Source organism: Chironomus tepperi, unplaced genomic scaffold (assembly GCF_022539635.2).
Source record: "Chironomus tepperi strain 1889 unplaced genomic scaffold, CSIRO-AGI_Ctep_v1 contig_393, whole genome shotgun sequence".
Taxonomy (NCBI): domain Eukaryota; kingdom Metazoa; phylum Arthropoda; class Insecta; order Diptera; family Chironomidae; genus Chironomus; species Chironomus tepperi.
In genome coordinates this window covers 360,265-375,343 of record NW_027226515.1, presented here as the reverse complement: position 1 = coordinate 375,343, position 15,079 = coordinate 360,265, and the positions used below count along the sequence as shown (strand labels likewise).

Genomic DNA, 15,079 nt, shown 5'->3' with positions numbered 1-15,079 from the left:
TTATCATCTCAATCATGAGCTCTTTAAAAATTTAAAATTGTCTAGACAGATCATAAATTTAAATCCCCAAAATGCAACCTTTAATAAGTAATATTGCTTAGAAAATGTCTCATATTGAATTTTAAACTTTTCTATTAAAGCCAAAAACTTTCGCTATTAGACTCACAATTATGACAATGATAATGACATACTTTATTGGCATAACACCAAATGCCACATTAAAACAGAGTCACACCTTCATATTTTCTCGTTGTTCTTCTTCCTTATTATTTTTGGCAAGCATAAAATATGAAATCATAATTAAAGTGTCATCTTTATAACCATTTTTTGAAATTTATTGATCAATAATTGTCTGACGTCGCACATAATGCTGTTTTTATTTTTTTTTTTTCGTTCGTTCGGCTTTTGGTTTCACGGGAAAAATTTTTTGGCTTAAAATTAAAAGTTATGGTTATGGCAATGAGACAATGAAGGGATGGGTAGTTGATTGTAGCTATTAGGATGTTACCAAAACAAACCATTAAACCAGTCCATAATCCTTAGGCAAAGTAAATGCCTCTCATTTTTTTCGGTTAGATAATTCATAATTTATGATTTAATAGAATTGTGTGTGTGTGCTATAAAGCCATCCATACCATAATGGGATAGAAAAAAAGTACTTTATATATAGATGGAAGGAACAAAAAAATATGAAAAATGTTTTTGACTATGCTGTTGCTCCCTCAAGCACTCATAAAAAATAACACACAGGAAAACAGCAGCAACAATATTGTTTATGGCTTGTTCGGAAAATTTATTCGTAACGGATGATTAATTTATGCAATTTAATGTTTGCACAAATTTATATAGGTAAATAGTGTATGGGAATTTTAAACATTTATTTACATAAACACACGTGTTCAGGCCTTTACACTAAATTTTTTATTAATTTTATAGATGGAGATATGCTTTCTGATTATTTAATAATTTCCACATGAATATGTTATAAATTAAATTTAAATAAATTTTGGAATACCATAATTTACACAACGAGAGATATGAATTAAATGGATTTTCACAAGCATTTTATTGTATAGGATATGCTAAATGAATTTTGAAAGGACACATTTGTTAATGCAACTAAGTATTTTCGCAAAGGTCAATATTTTAAGTCAAAAAGCAAAATCAATTCTTACAAGTGCAACATTATGCAGACTGTTCAATTGTATATGTCAAATGCTATTATTCTCCTTCATTCAACATATTCTCCTCCATACACCATTAAGTGCAAAATCAATTGAGATATGAAAATTGAGAAAAGGAAAGAGTATTTTATACAATTTACAGAAAATAGAATTGAATTGAAATCACTTGAATGCTTTCATTTTTGTCAAATAATATTGACATGCAATTTGAGAAAGTATGAGAAGTGTGAAATCAATGAAATCCAATAATCATGAATAATTTTTTTGCAGATATTTGAATAATTTGTGTATGCTGTTTTTTTGCATATCAACAATTTTTTGAAAAAGTCTATCTAAAGTATCACAAATTTCAATTCTATTCTTGAATCTAATTTGGAAAAAATTGAAAAAAAAATTCGAGGGTCGAAAAAGGAATTAAAGTTAATACACTAAAAAAAGTGTATACATTTTCACATATGAAAAGCTCCATTGATGAATACTTTTCAATTAATACTCGCTGCAGGATATTTTATTCAACAATTGAATAACATTAATTGAATTTTTTTTTCGTGTTGCTTTTTCCAACCATACAATATGGTGCATTGTGCACAATTGGACTCGCTTTTGTATTCAATTTTAATAAAGGACAGAACGTAATTGCCGCAGTGAAAATTGTTTCGAATTTTTTATGGACAAATTTAACAAATTTCGCAGTCCTTTTGGGAAAATGAAAGGGAAAATAAAATGGTTCAATTGATGTGCTTGACCACAAAAAATATAAATTTACATATACCAAATTCGAAGTAAATTAAAGCTTTTGATGGAAATTTCGTTGGCTTTTTAAAGAGTTTCTGACCAAATCATTCAAGGTTAAAAATCCATAATTCTTGATTCGCAAACAAAAATAATTAATCGAATTCATTAGATTATTGCCATCTTATTGACTCTCAATGAAAGGCATGATTCAGTAAATATAAATTAAGTAGTCATTGAGCAAATCCATTGTATCAACTTCGTCAAAATAGTAGCCATGAAAATGATTCACATATAATCATCTTTATTTCTTTTTTTTTCATACAGCCCGAATATTACAAAGACGCACAGCATTTTCGCAGTGTCATTGGAAATGAATCTGAGTATCGTTTAGAAATACCGCACGCAAAGATTGAATATACTGGAACGTATTCCGTAATTGCATCAAATTGTTATGGTCAAGCAAAAGCAATAATTTCTTTGCAAATCTACGCCAAAGGTAAGTAAATTTAGATATAATGTCCGCATTACTTAAATTCAGTCAGTCTCATTTGTAACAATTTGACGCTTTCTATTTACTATTCAAACATCATGAATTCACACGAATAATTCAATTTATAAAACAATTAATTATCAAATTACATGTCAGGGATACGAGCAAATCATATTTTAATTATATTAATAACAAGAATTCAAAAATGTTATTTATTGTTTTTGTATGTACTCATCATTGTTTCCACATATTTGAAGTTTAATTAATGATTTTCAATTATTTTCACATGTGAATAAATTAAACGATTTGTTTGTGCACAGTATTAATTATTTAAATTCAATTGATTAAAATTTCGGTGAATGTGTAAATATCCACATCGTTCACATACTCTGAGTATTATTTTCAATTTTATGTATTTAATCTTTCTGTACTTACCGGATTATGTAAATGTTTGATTTTCGGCATTGAGCTTTTTTCAATATTTTTTTAAACGGATTTGAATTGTTCAAATTTCCATAATATTAAATATTAAAACTAAATTTAAATTTTGACACTTGCTGTTCTGCCATAAACTCAGTTGAGCAATAAATGCAGACTTGCTTATTAGTTTATTTCATTGATAATCAATCGAGCTTAATTAAATTAAATACATCAAAGCACTTCTAGGAATTTTCCTTTCAATAACCATTCATCAAGTGCAGCGAACTAATGTATAAAACAGATATCAAAACATTCTATTTAAATGAGAGTATCTATATGGTCAATAATCGATTATTCTCGAGTTAATAAATAAATCATTCGTACATTCAGAACGCTCTTTGAACAAAAATTTCTTACTTACTTAACTGACGTTCCAGATCAATTGTGATCCATGACCTTTCTTAGTTGGCGTCTGAAGCCGGCTTTATGTCTGCCTTTTGGCAATTACCAATACTAAATTATACCCTACCACTTTCCAAGAGTTCATTGGCCGCCCATAAAGATAAATTAAATCTCAAATAGCAAATTACAAAGAGTTAAAATCGTCAAAGATTAAACAAACATTTACTCATTAAAAATTCCAATTCCATTAATAATAATTAGTAGAGAATTTGCATTTGATGATATTAGTTAGATCCATTTAATCAGCGTAACAATCGACTGAATAAATTAAATATTTTTCAACATAATTAAAGATTAATATTTTTTATTTTTTAAATATTCATTAAATCCATATTTATTGAGGTGTTTGGCATAATGCAATATTGATTGAAATTATAAACAATTATTTGCCAATTTAATAAACAAAGATATCAAAAACGCAATTACGACTGCAAGCAATTATATCCAGTTAGACTAGAATTTTATGACCATATGTGTTGAATCTTTATATGAGAATGACATCAAAAGGCAATTCCGTGTAATTTTCACGTTATGTGCTGTTAGTGATTCAAAAGAACCGGAAGTTCAACTATATCACCGAATTACTTACAGTTTTTTATTTTTGAAATACATATTTAACCTCGATCATGATCGTTTAATTAGAAAGAATATGAACAGTCCCTAAATTATTAATCATTAGACATAAGAAGCCCTAAATAAAAAGCAAAAGAAAACGCGGAGAAAGAATAAAATACAAAACGATATGGCAGGTCATGTACATTTTGCCTTGATAGTGAATTTCATCAATTTCACAATAAGAGAATTCCACTCATTTCCATTTAAAAAGGCATAGTAAGGGAGACTCACCAATGTGCACATACATGTAATATGAAGATGAAAAGCAATTGGTTTTCGATATGAAAGATTACAATACGTAGAATAAAGTCTCCATCCATACTCACTTAGCAACTTGAACAAGCCAATGTGCGAGTTTTTGCTAACAATGCCATTTATGGAAATTGAATGAAATAATTCCTTGAGATAAATGTGAATATTTTTTCTTCTTTCTTTATTCTTTCTCTGTAATAAATTTGAACTCTGATGCTCTTTTAGAAAAGTAAAGATAAAGAAAATTTTACATCGAGGAATGCAAATTTTTTGCAATTGCGGTAGAATATTTCGTAGAAGAATGGAATATTCTAAGTTAAATCAAAAATGCAGTTATTCGTGACTTTAATACTAAGTTGTGTCTATTAAATTAAAATCCTTTCTTTCAATACAATATTTTAGTTTAGATAAATTGGAAGTATATCATCGCAAAATTCTTTATTTACTTAATAATACTTACTCAAAAGTTTACCCTCGATTAAACTCAAAACCGTCGAAGTGAATTGCAAAATCTAAATGATTATTATCTCTCAAATTATCGCAAAATTTTTCAACAATTTTTCCATCACTTAATCTTGCAATCATCATCAGTTTTTTCATCCCTTTTTCATAATTCCATTTTTTAATACTTCAAGTCAATGAAAAGCGAAGAATTTTATTTCGACGTTTGCTTTTATTTACTTCATCGTAAATACTTAAATTTATTATGAGCTGACAAATCATTAAACATTTTAAAATGTATTCCTCAGATTCGTACTCATTGTTTATAGTTATAGCTCTTCATTGATTTTTCCGATAAATGTTGTCAGAGAAATTGAACCCGAAAGACACAAATTAAGAAGGCCCTCCCACGGAAGCTATCAAAATTTGGTAGCGATATGGAGTCAGAGACTTTAAAGTTCCATGACAGAGCTTTCTTCATTTGTATCGTTCGGAAAGAAGAGGATGCTTTTATTTAGAATTTAAATCAGAGTTCATAAATTGAATATTTTGATCGTAAAATTTTATAGAATATATTAGAAAATTTTTTATTATGACCTTTGTAAAATCCAACTAGAACAGTGGTGGGCAACGTTTTCCATGGCACACCTTAGTTGTAAGCCTCAAGTCATCCTCCTAGAATTACAACTCTGACTGAAAATAAAATAACATTACAAAAAAATTTCTCTTATCTTAATAACAATTTTCTTTAACTTCTTCCTTCTTTTCGAATCAGATTTAGGTAGAAGCATGGATGCTGGCTCCATTATTCATGGGTAAGTTTTTACTTTACTTTTTCATTCCCCATCAAATTTAATGTACTGTAGAAATTGCATAATTTTGCTTCCCTCCGAATAGTACATTGCAAGAATGTTCATTAGCTCGAACTGAACTTACAAAACAAGATGATAGAGACAAAAAAAAACTTTTTCATTACAATGATGAACCATGAAATGCATCACATTGTGCGGTAACGAATTGTTATGCAAAAATGTCAAGTGGAAGGAAAATGAAAATAATGTGAAGCACATTTTTGGAATAAATGCATTGAGAAAAGTTTCATCTTCTACTTTTGTAATTTCATATTCTGCACATAAAGTTAGTGTAGCGAAAAACGCTAATGACAAAATTATATACAACACACGATGTCACATTTAAAATTTTGAATGATTTATGTGCCAGGAAAGTTTTGTAATCAAAATTTTGTAGACATTTGCTCATGCAAAACTTCAATTAAGTAACTAACTTTGGATTCTGATTGCTAATTCGTGATGACAACAAGTTTTGCAACTCTGGGGTGTCATTTAAAATATTTATCTGCATGATTACTTCAATTATTTTGGCTTATAAGTTGCGTTTTCGACATAATCAGTTTGATAACTTTTAAATTAGAGCTTTAAAGAAAGTTTTCAATGTGCTAAAGGGAAACCGAAATAATTTAAGATTACATATATCAGGGACGTTTTCAGGGGGGAGGTTATTTGAGGTCATAACTCCCCTTCCCTTTTTGGAAAAATAATTGAATTTTGTAGTGTTTTTCGAGAAGAAAATTCCAACTACCTTTAAAAATTCCAATCCATACAAACCTCACTCGCACAAATAAATAAATTATCTTGAATGGTCATTAAAGTAATTTAATTGAATTAAGGGATTGATAATGATTTATAAAAAAATAATTTTCATAATTAATTGTTGCATCCTACATACTGATTTAAAGCTCCTTATCGTATTTACCAAGTGAATACATTTTATTATGATATTATCTAAATAGTTTTATTAATTTTTATATGCACATACTGATTTAAAGCTCCTTATCGTATTTACCAAGTGAATACATTTTATTATGATATTATCTAAATAGTTTTAATGTAATTACATCATTTAATTATCTTTTGTAATTATTCAAATTTGGGTAATATTTATAAAAGAATTTAAAATGCGCTCCACCATAAATCTAAGAGCACGTCAATTATTTCATACATTAGCAAAAATTTATTCTTGCGGTTGATGAACATTTTATACAATGTTCTATTTCATAGGGATAAAAAATTCAATGTATAGTTATGTGTGAGGAATGAGAAACATTCTACTTAATTAAAATTAAAATCCCATCATCATCACTTTTAATTTTAATATTATTATTCTTTCATGTGCATATTTTATATTATAGTAACATTGAAACACTTCCTCGTATCGTGAAGCACTTAAAAGATTTACGATGTTGTGATGGTGATGCAGTTACATTAGAATGTCATGTTGAAGGAACACCCGAGCCCAACGTCTTTTGGGAGAAGGATGGTAAAATTTTGCATGATAGATCAACGGAACATCGACAGAATTTTAATGGACGTAAAGCTACATTATCTATTCCACGTGTTTTCCCTGAGGATGAAGGTCAATATTGTCTCGTAGCATGCAATAATATGGGCCGTGTGAAGAGCTCCGCTTGTATTATAGTTGATGGTAATTACATTTTAATTAAAACACGAAAAGTTCATTTAACACTTGCTTGATGTTGTTTTTTATTCTCACTTTTCACAATAGTACCCGAGGAGAAAGAAAATTTGCTTAGTCGACAACTATCACGCCCAATGACCTTTTTGTCTCCAAATTCAACACCACGTTCAACGCCCAGATCAACACCAGCCCGTAGCATGTCACCATTTTCATTGCATTTATCGATGATATCAAATAATGCTCATTTGAGTTATCGTCAAAGGCGTTATCGATTTTCAGCACCAAAGTTCTATTCTGTTCCACATAATCGTGTATGCGAGGAAGGTGATACAGTAAGATTTCAATGTGCAATTGCTGGTCATCCGATTCCATGGTCAACTTGGGACAAGGATGGTGTAATTGTGACACCATCACAACGTTACATTATCAAGGAACGTGACGATATGCGTTATTTGGAAATTGAAGAAGTTTGCTTTGAGGATGCTGGATTGTATCGTATAACACTTGAGAATGAATATGGAAGAATTGAAGCAACTGCTCGTTTGGACATTATAAAAAGCAATAAAACAAATCGTCGCGGAATTCGTGCATCAAGTGCACCCAATCGTGATTCACGCAGTATGTCTCGTCGCATCATGGGTTATAGCACAAGAATTGGTGGACGAATGGCATTAGCTGGTCAACGAGCTTCTTCTATACCCGCCAAAAAAACTGTCTATCATGATGGTTATGATATCACAGACTCTGAACGTCTTACAATAACTGAAAATGATAATGAAATATTAATAGAAATTATCAATGTAAAGACATACGACGAAGGTGAATACACGTTGATGTTTGAAGATGAAGATGGTGTCATAACCACAACAACAACATTTGCAAAAGTTCATTATGTTGATGATGAAACTTTTGGAGAGAAAATACCACCAAAAATTAAACAGCATCTGAGCCAAAATGTAACAAGTATTGAAGGTATTCCATTAGACTTGACACTTCATCTTGACTGCAAAATTCCATTTGATTATGTATGGTTCAAGAACGGTGAACCTATCATCAATTCTGATGATTTCATGTAAGTTAAAGTATTTGCAAGAAGTCATCCTGCATTTTTATTACCTTAAAGTTTAATTTTATATTATTCATATGTTACATCATTTTTTTAATTATTTCACACAGATATATTGACCATGGCAACGGAATATTGACACTTCGCATTCAAGATCCGTTTGTTTTCGATTCAGGTAAATACACATGCGTCATCACAACACTAACGGGTGAATGTACATCCGAATGCGACGTTGAAATTGAAGAACTTTATGAAATTAATGTTCTCGATGTGATACCGGAATTCATAAAAGCTCCACTTCCTTTCATCTCACTGCCTGGTTGTTTAGCATCATTTTGTGCTCGAATTACGCCTGTTGACTCCGAAGTTATTTGGAGCGTGTGTGGTTGTGAAATAAGTGATGATATGAAAGATTATAAGGTTAGTCAAATATTTTTGAATAATAATTCAAGTTTCTTTAGTTTCTAAGTGTGTCATCTCAAATCACGTTATGAAATTGAACTTAAGCTTATTTTAATTATTATTTATTTACAAACAATTAAGTGTTTGTATAGCCTCGTAAAGTATCAGACTTAATATTCAATTAAAAACGTTTAGCGATAAGTTATCAATAAGAAAACAGCACAGATCAAAATAAATGAGTAAAGAAAAAGAAATTTAATTGAAACATCCTCATTCCCAGTGGAGTTTGAGTTCCATCTGCGGAAACGGCGCCCATCAATATCAATTAGATATTCATTCGGATTACAAATCAATTTCTTATTATTTTTCTAACCTTCATTTCAATGTGTATCGGAAATCTAGCAGGTCTATCTTTATAGGGAAATACGAAAGGTTTAAAATAATTTCAAAAAATTTAAGAATCAAGCGCTTTTCATGATGATAAATTGAAGCTAGTTAAAGCTCAATTTCTTTAAGAACTACGCTTTAAAGCACAATGTAAAACCAAAATTGAAGCCATATCCGTAACAGTTTTAACTATAATATCATTTGGTAACCTGATATTCAATGATATTCCTTGTAACTTTTTGCAATGTGACAAAAACCACACAGCTTGTTTGTACGAGTATGTGAATAGAGTAAAGTTACCAGTATTTCAATTAACGTCAATAAGATTGACATTTTACTCTTACTTTATCATGTCTGTGGTAGACTTTGTAGATATAAGAAATTCTAAAGCTAGGAAAATGTCAATGAGGAAATCTGAATTTGGAAAGTGTAACTTATATTTCCCTTGAAACAGATAAAATCAAGCTATTCATTTTAGGTTACTTAATGAAATTCAAATGAAATTGATGGCACGAGATGAATGGTTTATGCTAAACTCAGAGCCAATTTGAAATATCCAATCTGATCTGCTTCGATGAAATTTGCATAATTGAAATATTATATCAGTATCAGTGACAAAAGACAATACAATGAAAAGATCTAATTAATTCTAATGTAAATAGATTTTGTGAAAATACCTCTCATTTGAAATCAGAATATTCTCAAATTAAATTGATAAAATCAGTACAAATAATCCATTAAATCTTTCGGAATTGCATCTGATGTTGTCAAAATATTTGCTTTCAGTCCACTTTACAGTGAGCCAAACTTGAAGGGATGATATGCTGAAAATTTGATACAAGCATCTGTATTCACTTAACTATTTCAATTCAAGTTAAGTGCTTTTACTCTTTTCATTACATATGCATACATATGCTTTTAACAACAATCCATTTTAAAGTTATAGACATTCTGTGCAAGATAAAATATGACATGTCATTTTTACTGAGTTTTACAATTTTTAATGAAGAAAACGGAAGTGTGACAATGTAAATTCCTCTTCTGCTGTTGAGCAATATAGGAACAAGTTCATCGATCAGAATATATTCAAAAATTATACGTCAACATAAGTTTCCAATTTTAAATTGATCCAGAATTAGTGAAAATTAAGTTAACTCACATTGCAGCTCAAATATTTGGCAATCAATTTCCAATTGCGAATAAAAATGCCATCACTAAACCAATTCTAGAGTAAACTCAATTTTCCCTTTTTTTATTTCCAATCATCAGTGCTTTTGACATTAAAATTGGAAATTCCATTACATAATACATAAAAGTCGCTCTTTTCGCAATAACATGCAGCTACTGCATATCGAATAGTTGTTCATTTGAGTGCTGCTCCATTTGCATAACAAAATTGAAAATGAAATGAATGCAACTTTTTTTTCATGCTATTGATAAATATAAATATCAAATATCAGCAGAAGCGTCCCGCATTATGATAATATACATAAATTTATATCATAGAAAATGAACATCATGTAATAATACTGAAATGCATAGATAGAAATGGAAATGAAAAGTTTATTTATTCCAGACCAATAGATTTCTTTGCATATGTGTTATTGTGCCAGTTACCTTGAAACTATTTATTGATGTCTCGTCATCAAAAACATTTTTATTCTTCTTTTCTTTCTCATTTCTCTCACATACAAGAAACTAATTTTGTCATTAGTCACCAAACACATCTACGTATGTGAAACTATGTTTGTTGTTATACTATTTCATTTTGGTCTTTTACAATTTCGTCATACTTGATATTGGTATCATTAGCTCTGTTTTATTATAATCCTTGGCTTTTAAACAGTCAGTTTGTCTATAACTGTCTACACATTTACAAGATTTTTATATTTTGTCTAAAAATTAATAAGACAGATCCAGAAGAAAATTCGGTAATAAATTATTCATAGTGTATTACTTAAATCCGCTTCATGGAATTATCCTACTTGTCGCATGCTTAACCATGTCTTTGAGTGTGTAAATATTATCGGCACCATCTGATTCATATAATTACGGAAATGAAAGGAAGAAAAGAAACAAAGCGTAGTGGATGAATGAAGACAAAAAATCGTTTATAGTGGTCAGTTTGATAGACGAAAGCATCATGAGAAGGCATAAAAAATCATAATTTTCAGTGACTGTACAAAAAATTAAAATTTGTTAAATTCGATCTGTGAAAACAATTAAAAAGAAAAAAATTATAAAAATTTATTGAACGACATTAAGTAAAGTGTGAAGTGATATTAATTAAGTGCTGAGGAGGCAATAGCAAAATTATAATTAATAGAAGCAGTTGAAATCAATTTGTTATCAAGCTAATAAATTTCACTTAAATCTGTAGCGTGTGCGCGCGCGGGAAGCTCACGGCAATAAATAAATGCTATAGTAATAATTATGGAAGTACCTACAATACATGTAAGCTACGTGCTCTCCTTCGAGCTACTACTTCAATTATCATTTTCCACGCTGTTTTTAAATGATTTTCTATTCTATTCTGATGATTATCAACGAATAAATTAGTGAAAAAAAAAATATTAATTTTATTGAGAGTTTTTTGATGTTGCACAAAAATGTCATATCCATTTAAAATCAAACTATACTTTTTATCTCTCGGATATTATAATCAAAAATGTGTAAACATACTTCTTATCGCCAAAATAGTTTTTAGATTAAAAAATTTAGTTGATAAATTTTATCAAATATGTTTTATGTCACATGTACGCTTCCCTAGCAACACAAATGAAGAAGACTCCACTAAAACTCTTTTATTAGCAACAAATGTCAGTTATCTCCGTGTGTCATCCATATGATTGCAAAATCTAGGTAACCTTCATTAGGTGTTAAAAAAGAGGTTTAGCAGAGCCTTCTTCGCATGTGTTTCTCGGGTTTTTCTTAAGAATCTTTAATTTTAAATGCATTATATTTGAGATATAGTCAATGTAAAATAATAAATTATGAAGACTTTATATTTGCTCAATTTTTATGTTAAATATCAAAAGTGCAATTTTTCTATCTTGCTATTTATTTCTATATATGGGCATCAATACATAGTATGTCTGATAATTTTTTAATTCATACTTCATATTTGTTTAGATTTTTTTCAATTTTCTTTCATTTCTTAGAAAATGTATGTAACATTCTTATTAATCGGGGTTTAATTTAACTATCCATTAACAATATTATGGCAATTTTAATGTGCTTACTTCATCGATTATCAAATGCAACAATATCAGCTGCTATTTAGCAAAATAATAAATGAAACTTAATATATATCAAGTAAAAAATCCTGCTCTTATTACATAAAATTGTATCATTGATGACAAAACTGACCGCAAAAAAACTTATAAACGTCACATGTTCCTTGATCAAACGAGAAAAATTAGAATAATTTTTCAGTGGTTATCTCGTTATGCATTGAAAATCATTCGCGTCAATAAGCTGAAATTATTTAATTTATTTAATAATGGTGTTACCTGATGATAATTAGTTAGCTTAAATGTTATTATAGAATAGGCTGATTTGACTCAATATTTTGTAATCAGTAGATGAATCTATATTGAAAACTTTGACCAAATTTTGCTGTATAAGGTCATAGACGTTTAATAATAAATGCGCTATTTAAATAGCTTTACGAGTACTTCAAACTCTGTTCTCTTCTCAGCTACTCTCAATTCCACTTTATTAAATTTCATCGCATTATTAATCATTTGTCGATTGGCGTTTGAGGTTGTAGCAAGTGAATTTTTTGTTCCATCTGTGCTGTTTTTTCTTCTGTGTTTACAATCATATCTCGTCTTATTTGTCGATGACTACAAACTGAAAAAAATAAAGAAACTTTACAAGATACTTATCTCAACTTTGTTATTTATGTCTGCTTTTTCTTCAAAAACAATCTATTTAGATTGAGCGATTAGAGGATGGTCTGAACGTACTTCATGTGTTAAGTGTCGATCATAGACAAAGTGGTGAAGTGAAGTGCCGTGTCATTAGTCGTAATAATCCAAAAATCTTTAATGTCTATCATACAAGCTTGACTGTATTGCCTGTGCCAATTAGTGAACGATACGAACCAATTGAAAGTGTTTTAGAAAATAATTGTAACAATAATAGTAAAAGCAATAGAAGTAGTGTAATTCATGATTTAGACTTATCGTGCTTCATCACAAAACGACCTGAGGATAAAACAGTTTTAGTTGGCGATTCAATCGAATTAAATGTATCATACATTGGATTTCCTGACCCAGTGGTACATTGGATGCGAGCTGTAAGTACATTTCCAACTTTATTTAATTTAATTTTTTTGATAAACTTGAACAACATTGGAAATTTAAACAAGATTAAATGAATGTGTGAGCATAAAAGTAAATGGAAAAAGTTTGGAAAACTTGCTTCCGATTTTATTTTCTCAAACAAAACTTTTTCATCTCATATTGCATTGAACAAAAGATTGGGATGTTGTTTATATATTTTTTTACTCCAAAGTAAAGACTACAAAGACTCAAATATTATCAAAGTTGATATTGCTTCCAGTTTCTCATTGTTTTCTTTCAACAAAGAAATTAATTGTCAATACTAAAAAGTGAAAATTTAATAATGCAAATTTGAATCACACCCAAGTTAGAACTAGACATCGACTGGACACTAACTGGTTAAGACGTTTTTTGTCCATTTGGTGCATATCCATTCTAAATATTTTGTTATACTATTCCATAATATCTGCTTTAAACACTAGTACGGAATTCCCTTTTTCATACATGAACATTTCATAAATCCTGTAAGTAAAAACAACGAAAAACTTTAAAGAAATTTTAAATAACTCATGAATCATAGCAGCGTGCAAATCATCTGAACATGACGTGAATGTTCATTATACTTTAGTATGCGGGTAGCGTACTTGCATTTACTGACAACAGTTTGCAAGGGATGAGACTTTATTTCAAATTAATACTGTCATAAAAAAGGTTATTTCTGATATTTTTCTCTCATTTCTCAGCCCATATTTTTATTATTCTCGATGAGTGGAACAAAAAATTGCACAATTCAGTGGAAAACAACAAGTTCTATTCTTTTGCAATGTCTTTATTCATTCCCATGTTTATTTTCGGTAAACAAAGATTGTTCATCTGGCAGTTAGACAAGCATTGGAATGAGTATATTGGAATAAACAAGTAAAAAAGTCAAATTAAAAATTTATGTAGTTTCTGACTTACTTTCCAAATAAAAATGTTTATTCTAAGAAAAAAAGACTCACCGACAAATGGAAAATTTTTATGCATTTATCTCTGAAATACTTCATACAATTCACAAGAATACACAGAAGTGAACATATCGTATGAACAGAGAGATATGGAACAGGTTTTTGCATTATCACTGTTGCTTTATTTTTTTTCGTGTTTTTATATTTTCTTTTTTGTAAATTCTTTTTGGAGTGTATAGAGAGTCTACATTCAAATTGTTTCTACTTGATATGAAACAACATTCTTCTTTTTGTGTATTAAATAGTGTGTCGAGAAATAAGTTAGTTCCTATTGTACAGTCGAGTGTTATTATAATAATTTATTTGTACTCCCGACGTCATTAAGTGCTGTGGAATTAAGTAAGTGTTGCTATTGTCAAATTTTATTCCATTTTTAAAACATACATCTGAAAGTACTTTTCATATTGTTTTTATTATAAATTGGTAATGTCTCAGACATAAAATGCTAAAAAATTGAAATTTTAAAGTTTTGAAACAAAATAAAATTTAGATTAGTAAACAATTTATAAGTTAACTTAAGAAAATTTTATAATCCTATTATGAAAAGGATTCATAAAGACTTCTTTTTAAGTTAACCAACGTAAATGTCAAAACACATAAAACATGCAAAATGAGAAGGCAAAAAAATTATACCCGAACGGCACAAAATTTTCAGGGCTGCCAAATGGCTTCTAAGTGTTAACTGCCAAAGAAATTACCACTTGGACGTCACGTTACTGCCATGAAAAACTTGTGCTAATCGGGTTAGCAAAGTTTTAAAAAAATTCTATAAACTGTTGATTAAAAACCATTAAATTGCATAAATACGCTGCGTAATTGAGTTTATGTCGCGT

The 15,079-nt window shown here is 29.3% G+C and overlaps 1 protein-coding gene across 1 annotated transcript in view; it reads left to right on the top strand.

The window, feature by feature from the left end:
* The window catches only part of LOC139096486 (titin homolog), an 89,254-nt gene that overhangs the window by 66,676 nt on the left and 7,499 nt on the right, over positions 1–15,079 (top strand). The window contains exons 13-18 of the mRNA XM_070648201.1: positions 2,244–2,415; positions 5,375–5,414; positions 6,809–7,101; positions 7,183–8,167; positions 8,272–8,581; positions 12,891–13,253. Of these exons, the coding sequence (XP_070504302.1) occupies positions 2,244–2,415; positions 5,375–5,414; positions 6,809–7,101; positions 7,183–8,167; positions 8,272–8,581; positions 12,891–13,253 (2,163 nt within the window). The remainder of the gene's footprint in view (positions 1–2,243; positions 2,416–5,374; positions 5,415–6,808; positions 7,102–7,182; positions 8,168–8,271; positions 8,582–12,890; positions 13,254–15,079) is intronic.